Source organism: Lonchura striata, chromosome 7 (genome assembly GCF_050655825.1).
Source record: "Lonchura striata isolate lonStrDom1 chromosome 7, ASM5065582v1, whole genome shotgun sequence".
NCBI classification, from domain to species: Eukaryota; Metazoa; Chordata; class Aves; order Passeriformes; family Estrildidae; genus Lonchura; species Lonchura striata.
This window is the reverse complement of record NC_140709.1, coordinates 38522068-38535281: the sequence shown is the minus strand read 5'-3', so window position 1 is coordinate 38535281 and position 13214 is coordinate 38522068. Positions and strand designations below refer to the sequence as shown.

The 13214-nt window shown below is 43.7% G+C and overlaps 1 protein-coding gene across 33 annotated transcripts in view; it reads right to left on the bottom strand.

Annotated features, from left to right (window-relative positions):
- Nucleotides 1-13214, bottom strand: part of LRRFIP1 (LRR binding FLII interacting protein 1) — a 102526-nt gene that overhangs the window by 19627 nt on the left and 69685 nt on the right. For 12 of the 33 annotated variants that reach the window (XM_085585572.1, XM_085585575.1, XM_085585573.1 and 9 more), the window contains 5 exons: nucleotides 12952-13017; nucleotides 9974-10051; nucleotides 2748-2780; nucleotides 1862-1987; nucleotides 1211-1282 (listed from right to left, as the gene is read on the bottom strand). In XM_085585572.1, the coding sequence (XP_085441698.1) occupies nucleotides 1211-1282; nucleotides 1862-1987; nucleotides 2748-2780; nucleotides 9974-10051; nucleotides 12952-13017 (375 nt within the window). The remainder of the gene's footprint in view (nucleotides 1-1210; nucleotides 1283-1861; nucleotides 1988-2747; nucleotides 2781-9973; nucleotides 10052-12951; nucleotides 13018-13214) is intronic. The other 21 variants (XM_085585549.1, XM_085585552.1, XM_085585556.1 and 18 more) reach the window with 5 other exon arrangements.

Here is a 13214-nt window from a genome sequence, read left to right as displayed (position 1 = left end):
GGAACTTGTGTAATTTTAATTATTTGAACTGAAGTATGGGTGAGTTTCATATACTTCCTTTTTCAGCTGATAACAGAACTAAGGATGACAGTGGCAAAGTCTAAATGAATTTAATTGACATTTCTATTAACAAATGAGATAATTTGTCTTTTAGGACACAAATTTGTCCAGTTCCAAATGCTTAACTGTGTTTTAGGGCACTTTCCAGCTCCAGATGAGAAATACCAAGCACAGGAAAGCCAACAGGATTTGGAAAGCTCAGAAGGGAGCTGGAAAGGAAGTATATCAAGGAAGAAGTTAAGGAAGTTCTGCTCCACTCCTTCAGCATGCCACGTTTTGGTGTCTTAGCATCAAACAGTGCAGCTTAGGTCCAAATCACTCCAAAAGGCAGACTAAGGGACATGGATTGAAATATTTTTATGCAATGTGATCATTTTGGTCTATCTGCTACTCAGTGACCAGGAAGAAAACCAAAATTTTACCAAAAAAGGGCCTAACTACTCTGTTTCCATTGAAAACTCATTTAAAGTGGCAACACCTTCATCTGTTAGTGCTCAGCTGATGACACAATCAGCAATTAATGTTGGCAAATGTTGAATTTATCTATTTGCCTTTTTCAAAAAGCCACAGCTCATGTCACTGCTCACTTAGGAGGTGGGTGGTACATGGATGTACAAGTTGGTTGTTGTATTTATAAACAAAATTTATAGCTTAATGGAAGCAGTAAGAGCTTCAGCATTCCTTCTTCAGGTGACAGACTTTGATAAATGGAGTTTTGTTGCAAGAATTGTTTAAGGGTGTCTTCTGTCATCTAAAGATGAAAGCAAAAGGACATCTCACATGGCCATATAAAAATAAAAGCATACAAGGTTCTAAACTCATTTTTGTTGTAAACTCTAACACTGTAGGACATGAGTTCTAGTTCATCTCCTAATACTGGAAGGTTTCCTGGAATACGAAACTATATAAAAAAAACCCAAATAATTTTAATTTGCTAGCAAAACAATGACCTCCTCAAACCAGCAAAGACAACATGCAGCAGGAACCAGCAGCCTTCTAGTGAACACTTGGAAGCATTTCTCAGCACAATCCCCCAGTCAGAATGGTTTGCCAGTTAATGAGACACTGCACACCGTTCTCAGGAGAACAGCATGCAAGGGCAGCTCTGGGGCTCACACTGGTGCCAGGGTTAATGCTCACACACCAGTACCTTCAGTTCTTTCAGACCCTGCATGTATTTGCCTTCTACATCCTGAATCTGGTCCTTTAACTCATAGATGTCCTGAGGAGATGGTGAGAAAGATCAGTGACACCACGGGCACTAAGGAACAGAGTGCAGCTGGGAGGGACAAGCAGCACTCCCAGTGCTGCTCCCAGCACCTCTCCCACACACCTGAAGGGCTCTGACCCTAAGCTGAGGCCTTGCCAGACAACCAGATTTCGTGGTCAGGAGCTTGTGCTAATTCTGCTTTTCTTGGCTGGCAAAAACGGAATCTTCAGCATTAAGGACAAGGCGCAGAGCCAGGTTTGAAGGCTCCATCAATCCCAGCCCTGCTCTGCCCCTTGCAGGGATGATCACCCTCTGTCCCTTGCAGGGATGATCACCCTCTGTCCCTTGCAGTGATGATCACCCTCTGTCCCAGGCTCTCTCCTCTGCTCTCCAGGAGTGCAGTGTGCTATCTTCACCCTCCTCCCACCCCCTGTTTCAGGCTGGGAGGTGCATTTTATAACCAGTCCTATCTGGGAGACATCTCCAGGAAAGCTTCTCCTTCACAGCACCCAAGTCACTGCCCCAGCTCCTACCTGGGGAAGGAGCCTGAAGGATATTCCATAATTTATTCTGGGATTAAGCCTTCCTCACCTTGATTTCCCTGATGGATGCCTCTGTGTCAGCTGAGATGGACGTGTCCCCACTGCCTCTCCGGGAAGAAGTCCCACCCAGAGAGGCCAAGGTAGCTGCTGATAAACTTGAGACAGTTCGTGCTCCCTGAAATCACACATGGATAAACTGCTTAGAACTTTCTTGTCCACAGAAATTGTGGGTTTATAGCTTTCCCCTTTTCTTTTTTTTTTTTTTTAATGCACACATTACACTAATCCTTGCACTTCTAAATTATGCACTTTGATTAAAATCAAACTTTCTAAGAAGTAAAAAATCAAAATCAAGATTTAACAAGGGAAATTAATGAGAAAAGGCAGATCAGAAGTATTTAAATAATACTGCAATAGAAGTTTGAGTAATTTAGCTTCTAACTATTCATTTTTAATTGGAGAAAGTCTTTAGGGGCTAGTATCAGCCTGCCAGACATTTTCAAAACTTGTAATAATACATTCTGTGGAAGCTTTGGAAGCTCCTCTCCATTATGGATATTTATTTACTCTGCAGCAGTGGCCACATGAACTGTTAGACTGTACTCAGGGTTAATGTAGTAGATTCCTCCTTTATTATTTATTTATTCTTACATAAATATCTTGGGTCTTATAACTAAGATCTAATAAACACACACAGTGTTTGTGTGGCTTAGCCTAAAGCAGTTTCAGCCAACTGCTGTTGAAGGTCAGCTATTTAACATCAAGTAATCAGGGGCTGAAAAGTTCATCTTCAAAAATGCTGTAGCAGAAGGCTCCAGAAATTCAAATTTTTGCCTCACAATGGATTTTATAGGAGATTTCTGTATACTCATAGGAGCCCATTGAAAAGAATGGGCAAAGCACTATTGTCAGAATAATTGATAGATCCTTCTTACCTTCTCAAAATCTTTTTCTGGCCTTTCCTCAATCTGTAAAAGAGAGATTAAGAAGGAATCATTAATAGAATCAATAAAGGGTAAGAGAAAGCAGTAATATACCACAAATGCCACCACATCCCCCCATCCCAAAAAGCAAGGTATCAAGTCAGACTTGAAATTCAAAGTTTCAAACCTGTGGTTAATATTCCCCTCTCAAGACAAACAGGGACTGCAACTCCAAGCAAAGATCCTAGACTACAAAACTGACCCTCAAATCAAATATCAGGGACCAGTCCAAAGTCTAAATAAATGGCTCTTTTAGGGTTTCAGTACTTCACTGCAATTTACTAATTTACAAGAGAGATTCTCTACTAAAACTAGTCTAAAAGTACCCAAACAGTCAGAAAGCAGAATTTAGGAGAAATTTACCATGGATGCAGACAGCTGAAGGGTTTAAAAGTTACAGAACATCTCCATCTAAAATGGAACTAGGTGTAAAAAGGACTGAATGAAATTAAAAACTCAGAATAACTCAACAAAACCTGAATTCTTCTTGGGACATTCAGCACAGTCAAGTTCCCAAAAGACTCCTAGAAAATTAAGTCTTCCCCAGACCAAGAGGAGCCTAATTCTGCCAAAGGGAATGGTGTTTTTGAAACTACTGGAAAAACAATCAGGGCAGACCTGATTCAGGGAAAGGCAGAGCATAGCTGAGGTTATGCCCTGAAGTGTGTTCTTCCATTGAAAACACACTCAAAACACACTCAAAACCTACATCTCTTCCTAATCAGTACACATTTGGCACAGTTGTTTGGAGCTTTTTTTATTTTATTATATAGAACAATACAGGGATACTTTCACTTCATATTACCTATGCAACCCTATTAAAAAAAAATCTCAGAACTGTGAGGTAGCTGTTACAAATCAGCTTTTTACACTGACATCTCACAGCTAAAATCCCTATGAATTAGCATTAAGAAAACTTAAGTTCGAGGCTTCAAAGTAAAATAAGCCAGACTTAAACCACTAGATCTAAACTTGCAAAGGCAGTGAATAGGTAAAATATTTAGGGGAAACCCCCTCAAATCTCTGAATTTGGAGGCAATAAGAGAGGGTCATTAATGAAGGCAGACAATTTAGCTCAGACCCAATGAACAAGATGGACTGAATTGTGCAAACAGCTTTTTATTTTCATGCCAGACAGCTCCAAGTACTGGATCTGGCAGCCTTCTAGCCCGGCCAAGCACTGTGTTGTTGTTCATCAAGACAGCTGTGGCAGTGTCAATAATGGCATGTGACAAAAGATTTGTGTGTCCACAAACATGTACCTCTGGAAATCTGTGTACAGCCTTTGCAAAGATCTGTCTTACAGGGCACAGCTCAAAATACTTATTTTGTTTCAGCCACTTGTACAATGGCTTCTATTTTCTGGAACAAAGTGCAATCTCAGTTTTTAGCAAAATAAAGAAGGGAATAAATATTGATATTGTTTTAATGATGCATCACATGAGTCAAATAGAAGCTTGCATTTACAAAGGGGAATGTTGAAGACAATGTGGTGACACGACTACAGTGTTTCTACTCACAGCACTCATAACCACACCTGTGAAGCCTGCTACACCTTTATCGCAAAACTATCTTAAATAATGAGTCTAATGCGGCATAATCTCTAATAATGAAAGCTATTAAGTAACCTCTAAAACTGAGCTGGTTAAGGAAACAAACCAGATTTCATCTTCAGCTTTCATCAGCTCAGTGCCATGAATGCCATACTCAGAGCAGTTTCTCCTCAAAACTAGTAACTATCCCTAACAATTTATTTAAATATTAACACTTAAAAATGCAATCAGTTTCGAGAAAAGCCAGTTCTTCTCACCCAAATAACATCCTTACAATACACAGATGCCTCCTGACACACGACACTTTTCTAAGCAAAAAGCCAGGCTGAAACAAGCAGCATTTAATTTTATGGTTACACGGCAGTGATACACCAAAATCTGTTTAGTAGAAAGAGAGAAACCTACTTTAGATTAATATTTTATACAGCTTTCATCGTGCCCATGTTTAGGTTAATGTATTCACAGTACCCTTTAAAAAGATAATTTTTTCCTAAAGGAATCAGCCACCAGAGGGACCTCCAGGTTTCCAGCCTTCCCCCAGCCCCCCCCCACAAGCCCTCTGGCAGTTGATTCAGCAATAAATGAAACAGAGAAAGGTCAGGAGAGAAATGTTTATGTTTATTTGAAGTTGTACAGAATTCTTGCCCAAAACACTTATTAACATTCAATCAAGAACACTGCAGTTGTTAAATAGGCTGAAAAGAACTCCACCTTCACATGTGCTCAGCACAGCCCTTCATAAAAATAGCCTGGCTCTGGGACTTTTCCACCCACAAACATCAAGGACTGATAGAATACTTGCTAGAAAAGAAGATTTAAAGAGGGATTCACCTAATGGTACCTTTAATTTCCACAACACTACCATTTTTCATTTGCACAAGGGTATGGGTCTGTCTCTAATCACAGATTATCCTCCTCTTCACCAATAACTGGGGCAATTTGTACTTCAGTGCATAAAAAAGCAGGAAAAGGAAGTAATTTTCCGAGGAACTCCAGCATGTACATCTTTGTTTTGGCTGCTCCCTGCAAAATAAGTGCAGTGGGATCAGAGTTCAGCCTCTTCTGACAGCAATTTCGGAATAAATCCAGAGCCACATTACAAAAATGTCAGCAATATCAGAGCTCAGCACAGCTGGAAACATAATGTGAGCAAGATCATCCCACAAGCCTTTATATGGCTAAAGTGCCTGTTTTCCATGGATTAAAAGGGTTAACCCTTTCGGGGTGAAGCTCTTTGCCACCAGTGGAGTGTCCAAAATGAGTTCTGCAGCACTACCACAGAGCATCCAATCAAACACTTACTGCAAGTACAGGGATCATAAAATCAGTGAAAGACCTGGACTGAGGCAGTTTCCAGCTTCCAGGCCCTGAACAAGGCCAGGGAAGGGAAGCCTGAATTTTTCTGTCTGTGCCATGTCCCATGCTCAGGTATCAGAACAATTTCAGTGTTCAGTACGTGGCTGTCACTGCTCAGCTCCAGCTCAGCTCTTGAACTCAGCTCAACTTCCTCATGACAGTAAGGGGGATTTTTGGTGACAAATCAAATTAAGATCATTTCCTGCCCTTAAAGTAGCACAGCACAGCTTGAAATGGAAATATGGGCCACAGCAGAGAAAAATTATTAGGCTAGAGCTTAACACAGGGTGGTATCTACAAAATCTGGAATTAAGAAGAAGAAAAGAGGTACTGCAGTCAGTACAATCCCTCCAACAACCCCCATCTTACCAGTCTGATCAGCTGGGCTGGAGCAGGCAGTAACAGAGTTCCTGCTGCTTCTCCAAGGAGAGCCACCTTAACTCCAGCAATTAGCAAAAAGCCTTTCAAAGTCAGCAGGGGAAAACCACTGCTGATATTTGTGGGGTCTGAAGAGGGTTTGTGAGAAGAATCCTCTCTCAGGAATGAGTGCTATGCCAAACGTCACTGCCTAAACAAACTTATCAGGCCCAGAAATGCAAGTTAGCACTGCAGCAAATCCTCACTCCAGAGGGGCCCAAAGCACATCCAGAGTGTCAGAGGCAGGGCTAGGATACAACCTACCCTAAACCTGCAGGTAGAGAGAAGGCAAAACTCCGTAAGTGCCTCTACCAAAATGAAGCCTGTCAGTGTCTTCATTTATTTCTGGTGAGAACACAGGAAGTGTCTGCCAGTGACCAAAGGTGCTCACAGCTGGGCACTGAACTATGACCTGGATGCACAGGCACACAGGGGAATGAGAGCCTGCAGAGCAGCAGGGATCTGCAAGTCCTGGTCGATGGCCAGTTGGATCTGAGTCAGCAGTCCCTGGAGCAGGAGGGACATCCCTGTCCTGGGGGATCACCCCAGCAGTGCCAGCCAGGCCAGGGAGGGGATTGTCCTGCTCTGCTCTGGGCTGGGGCAGCCTCACCTCCAGTGCTGGGGGCAGTTTTAGATAAGAAAGGTCTAAAGCTGGCAGAGAGTGTCCAAAGGAGGGACAGAATATGGGGAGCAGTCTGGAGGGGCCACACGAGGAGCAGCTGAGGGCAGCTGGTTTGTTCAGCTGGAGCAGAGGAGACTGAGGGCAGAGCTCAGCATGCCTGGCATCTTCCTCCCCTGGGGCAGCTCCAATCTCTGCTCCCTGGGACAGGGACAGCACCCAGGGAATGGCTGGGGCTGTGTCAGGGCAGGCTCAGGCTGGATTTTGGGAAAGGTTCTTCCCCAGAGGGTGCTGGCACTGCCCAGGCTCCCCAGGGAATGGGCACAGCCCCAGGCTGACAGAGCCCAAGGAGGGTTTGGACAGCACTGCCAGGGATGCTCAGGGGGGATTGTTGGGTGTCTGTGCAGGACCAGGGGATTCATATTCCTTGTGAGTCCCTTCCAGCTCAGGATATTCTACAACTCTGTGTGTGCTCAGGCTGAACTCTGACTGCTTCTGTTGCTGCCTGAGGCTCCAAAGAAGGGAGAGAGTCAGGATGAACCATCATCATCTCAGCATAGCAAAATCTGCCCTCTCCTCTTGTTTTGCCTGCCTTGCCTTAGAGAGCCTTCAGACAAACACTACTGCATCCTGAGTCTGTTTCAGATTTAGGAATAAATGCTTTTCACTAGTAGCTTCTTAATTTAGAAAATAAATATAACAAAATTTCTGCAATTCATATTAAAAGTCCAGCTCTACCAAAACATGCTGAGAGCTCAGGCCCATCTGTACAGAAGTATCTGATGTTGGCTCTCAGTAGTCTTAAGATATGGACAGCAGATAATTACCAGTGGGATAACATGAAAAATGTTAAAGAAAAATAAGCAATCAGCAAACTTCATTCAGATATAGTGAATTCTTAAAATAACTACAAAGACAAGTATTCACACAATGTGTTTAAGTATCTTCCTGCCTTTGACTGTATTACCAACAAGGTAACACAAATGAGAACAGAGCTAGCAAAGCTGTGCACAGCAGGAAAACCACTGCAGGAAAACTACTGCTGCTTTTTGCTCACTGTTCAGTGAGCAGTGATAGGAAGGGGAAACAAAAGTCTGACAAAAAAAATTCAGAGCTGCAGCGACAAGCTGTTGTATGCTTTAATTTAGAAAGTTCCATGGCATCATTCTCAACTCCCAAGAACCTGACTGGAAACTAGAAGAACACTTTGAAGCTTGTCAGTAGAACTGATCCCTCACTCTGAGCTATAGGAAAAGCAATGTCTGTTTAACACAGGGAAAAAAAAAATTATAATCACAAGGTGCTGCTGGACTGACCCTGTGTAGCAATAAGAACTTTTAGGATCACCTGGACTCACTATGACATTAACTCTCTGCTCTTCTTCAAGGTGACAGAGATAAGGGAAGCTCTCCACAGCAGACAATAAACCACTAATTAAAACAAAAAAAGGTAATTTAAGGAGTGACTGCTGTCTCTCTGCAGAGCAGATTGAGCTTGGTGCTGACTCAGCAAAGCATCTCCAGCCACCTGCACAGCACGAGGCCAAAGTGTAAGCAGAGAATAAAATCCAAAACCTCCCCTGAACCTCCCAGCATCCCGTGATTCCCGTAAGCAACTTGCAGGGATGACTCAGTTGGCACACAGAAAACACCTAATGGAAACCAACTGCACTCTGTGGGTACCCAGTTCTTATAGCCCTTACAGAACTGTAATGGAATCCCTGTTTATTCTGATTAATTTTGCTTTGGGGGTAATTGAAATTCAGTTTGCAAAGCCATTTAAGATGTATTACTAATATAAGTTATATTCCACAAGAACTCATAGCACAGGGACTCAGGTTCAGGGGCTAATTAAAACACTGATTTATTTACAGCTCACTGGCTGCCACACATTATCTAATGAAAATCCCTCTGTTTTTCAATAATTTAAAAAAGTGAATGTACCCTTGGAACACCAGAACTTCAAAGCACACAGCTCTGTTGTATCAGTTTTCAAATGGCCACTCCAAAACTCACTCTCTGGGGCAAATTAATGTTGTTATATTTTAGTTTACTGTAAGCTGTATGTTTCTTCTACCAGACATCCTAGTGCACTCAGCATCTTCCCTCAAGGCTTGGAAATAAATCAGAAAAACACCCAGAGCTGGAAACAGCAACAGAGAGGAACAGTCACAGAGAGAAAGCACAACGTGCTATTGAAAAAATAAACCCCCTAAAAGCAGGGGATGGACAAGGCTTTAGTGATGCCTTGTGAAGGCTGACCTAGAACAGAGGCTAGGCAGAATTAAAGAATGAAGTAGGGATTTATTAAAAGGCCTCAGTGGATCCACCTTGGGCAGCACAAGAGCCCAGCCAGGGCTACACCCAAGATGAACCAAAATGGTCACAAAATGGACAACTGGTCACGTTGTCTCTAACTTTTATAAATTCTGCTCCATTTGTACATTGGAGCTCATTGTCCAATTACAGCCTTAGGTTATGAAGTCCCATCCTGCTTTTCTCTCTTCATTCTGCCTTTGTTTATGGGCCTGAGACCTGGATCATTTGTCCTTGGTGCCCAGCTAGAGAAGGAATTGTTTTGTCTCCCTACTCTGTGCTGAGAGCTCACCATCCCCTAATATGAAGCTCAGAAGTGCACGCTAAAGCAGCACAGAATCTGAAAAATAGAAAAGCTAAAACCTGAGGCATCATTAGCACTTGAGCATTGCTCAGCCACAGCTTGTGCTGGGCGCTCCTTAACCTTTTAGCACTTCAGCATGCTAAAGACTGCAGTGCCTGGCACTCTGCAGTCCCACAAAGATGTTCAAATCCAGCCACTGGAGAGCCCTGCAGCTTTGCACCAAAATACTGCTCACTGGAGAGAAACTGAACTGCCTGAATGCTGCAGTTAAGATTAGGGTTTCCTGCTCCCCCAAAGGAGACACAGCACTCCCATCAACATCCCAGTCTTTTCCACAAGAACCTTGCTGTGCTTTATTCTCCATTTAAAGCAAACACAGCATTGTTTTGAGAGTCCAAAGGGCACTTGCTGTTGTAAAAACATGCAGCTGCATAGAAATCACTTCAGTTTTGCAATTTCTCCTCTGGTTTCTTTGTCTTAAGCACTGCCCAGAAGGTCCAATTAACACCCTAAGAAAGTGCCTCAGGAGGGACAGTGACCTCTCTGCACCAAAAAGACCTTGCAGAAGAGAGAAATGAAACAGTTGAGGGGCAAAGAGAAATAGAGGAGCTCACCACTGGACTGGCCCGAGCAGAGCTGGCTCTGGAGGATGCCCGAGATCCTGAACCAAGGTAGCAGCTGTACTCGGAGGGCTGCAGCAGGAAAACCAGGAACAGCAGGCAGAGAAAAGAGAAAGCCATTAGAACTGGCAAGGGAAGCAGCAGAGGATGTAGAGCATCACATCTGAAATTAGTTAAAGAGATGGTTACATGCAGCTGGACAAAGGGACAGCAGTGAAAGTCAGAGAATTGTTAATTTGAAAATTAAGGCAAGCAGTAATTCCACCAGCAGTTTAAGTAGAGTTTTGACTCTATTCTTAGGATACTAATTATTTATTTATATCTCTTCAGGTACTAGTGACAAGTAAACAATTTAGTTTCTCTACAAAAGGCTCCATCCTACTACTTTCCAAGAGCTCTGAGGCTCTCTGGTAAATCACTTTCCCAACGTTGTGCACACATAAAATGAATTTGTACTCTGCAGGCCAAAGGAAGAAACATCCATCTATGTGGGGATTAAAGTAAAAACTGAGCTCAGCTCAGAGACTGAGTCTCTCTCCTGGTTTTGCAGCACCTGCAGTCCTCATCTCCTGCCAAAGAAAATCTTTTAGATTTTTTATTTTTAAAGGAAACATCTAAGCAGAGATGCAGGACAGGGCTGGCAGGTTGCTGAAAAGGACAAAGAACATGTCCATGCTGTTTTATTTCCAGAGGTTTTAATGCAGTGAAAATGGAGCAGGGAAATGAAAGTTTAAAGCATCAGGGAAACAGAACTAGAACTTGCCCTGAAAATAATTATTTTATTTCAGAGGTGATTAGGACTGTTTCTCAGATAAAACCACACAGAAATCTGAAGAATTACTATACTTTGGAGATGCTGTGGGTTTTTCCAGGTTTTTTTATTAAGTCACCTGGCCACTACAGGAATTCCTGGACCCTTTAGTTTTACAGAAACAGCCAGGCCTTCACCAAGCCACTGCAGGGCTGCTCCATCATCATTAGTCATAGCAGCAAAGCATCACCTGCAAATTAAGCTTGCAGCACTAATGAATGGTGAGAGGGTAAGCTGGAAATAACCCCAGCTAGAGCACAAGCACCAGCTGAAGCACAGGGTCAGCCACTGCCCACAAAACATCCCAAGCAAGGTGCACAGCCCTGAGCGAGCCCACGGGCAGGGCAGTGCCCTCGGATGCACCCCGAGGGAGGCCCTGGCACAGGGTGCCCAGAGCAGCTGGGGCTGCCCCAGCCCTGGAATGTCCAGTGCTGGGCAGGGCTTGGAGCACCCTGGGAGAGTGGAAGGTGACCCTGCCCAGGTGGCCTTTCATGTCCATTCCAACCCTAACCATTGTGGGACTCTGTGTCTTACACTGGTTTTGTGCACCTGATCTTCATTTCAGAGATGAGAATATGCAGAGTATAAAGATCTGCTGCACACTACAGCTATTGCCAATCACACAAAAATTCCTAAATTAAAGGTAAAAAGCACTGAAATAAAAATACAGATTTTGTTTGGTCACTGCAGTGTTCTATGTTTAACGAAAGAAGTGTTTAGAAAAAATTTGAAACGTGTGACAGGGAAGAAGTTTTAACTACTAATGAGTCCCATATTAATGTTTCCAGGCCCTATTTATTCCACAGCTGCTCCCTGTGCATTGCAGGGCTGGCTATGGAAGTAAGTGGTTGTGACCAAGCAAGGCCACTTTCAGCCTCACCCCCTGCATTCACCTGCTCCTCCAAAAACATTTTTTTGGGAACAGCCACCCCAGGTGACACTCCCTCTCCAGGTTAAAAGTGTTGCAAGGTTTAGAGGCATTAAAACAACCACAGGTGGTGTGACAAGGTCGCTGCCTCTGGGGCAAACCCCTCCAGTTCCAAGTCTCTCATTACTCCAGGAACTGGAAAGGCTGGGTTACACACAAATACCTGTGGTTCAGGGTGGGATGGGGATGGAGGGAGGGGAAAGCACCAACGTTTCAGTCCTCATGCCACTGACAGCCCGTGAAAGACTTGCAAACAGGTTTTAGGCTGAAGGGTTTACTGTAAATTATTTCTCCCAGCTGTGAATCAGTGGGGTGGCAAGAGGATGGCACAGCCCTTGAAGGACTAACAAGTGCTTAGTAAGCATTCTTGAAAGTGTTTCCTCCTCCAAGCTAATAAAAATGTGTTGTTTAAAGTTAGCATCAGTGCTCTGTCTCGAGGCTTTTCACTCTTATGGCCTTAGACGGTGGTTATTTGTTTGCTGGGGTTTTTTTGGTTGGTTGGGTTTTGCAACCATCAGTGAAGGGATGAGAGGCAGAGTAAGCAGTGGGCCCGCAGAGGACTTAAACATCTAAAGAGATTGGTTTTTCCTTTTTTTTTTTTTTTTTTTTTTTTTCCCTCAGGTGGACACAACAGCAGCAGATGGACTGCCTAGCCCAAACACTCACAGAGGAGGTATGAAGGCATTCTCTGTCTTTTAAACCAACTCCTGGAGTTTCTCTTTTTTGAAAGGAAACAATTTATATGGTCATTCCTTATATTGAGCCATCCACTCTCAGAAACACACACTTTGGAATCACTGTCACATACATGAATGTAAAATATATTTGAATATAAATCCAAGAAACAAAACCAAGCAACCCATATATTCCCAAAAATCATTTACTTCACACTGCTTGTGTGAAACTGATTTTTAAATTTTTGGCTGATAATTTTTTAAACTTGTATTTTTCTCAGTTTTGACAATAAGAATTAAATCTCAGGGAGGGAAAGGACTTCAAGTATGGCCTTTCCAAGGTGTTTTATCTGCAGACCGAGCGCGAGGCAGAACTGGATTCCCTGTCCCGCAGAGGGATGAGTTCCCATTGATCACTGCTTCATGGCAGCTCGTGGGAATGGTGCTCCCACTCCTGTGCCTAAAGCAGCAGGCCCTGGGTGTCACACAGCCCACGTGAAAGGCTCCCCAATGTGGCAAAGGACAGAGACAGAGCAGGGAAAAGCAGAAAACCTCTTACAGCGCGGGAACTGGGGGCACTATAGCGCCGGCTCCCGCTGTAAACGCTCTCCTCGTACACAGACGCCTACAATTAAAACACAGAGTCAGCACAGCAATGGCAGCTCAGCCTGCACAACCACAAACTCACAAACTCACCCAGCACACGTGGCAGCCAGCAGGATGGGCGAGGACAGGGACATCTCCCGGGTGCAAGCACAAGCAGCATGCGAGGGAAGAGCCAGCGCGACCTGACGTGCAGGATCGGATACACCCCGAGATCTG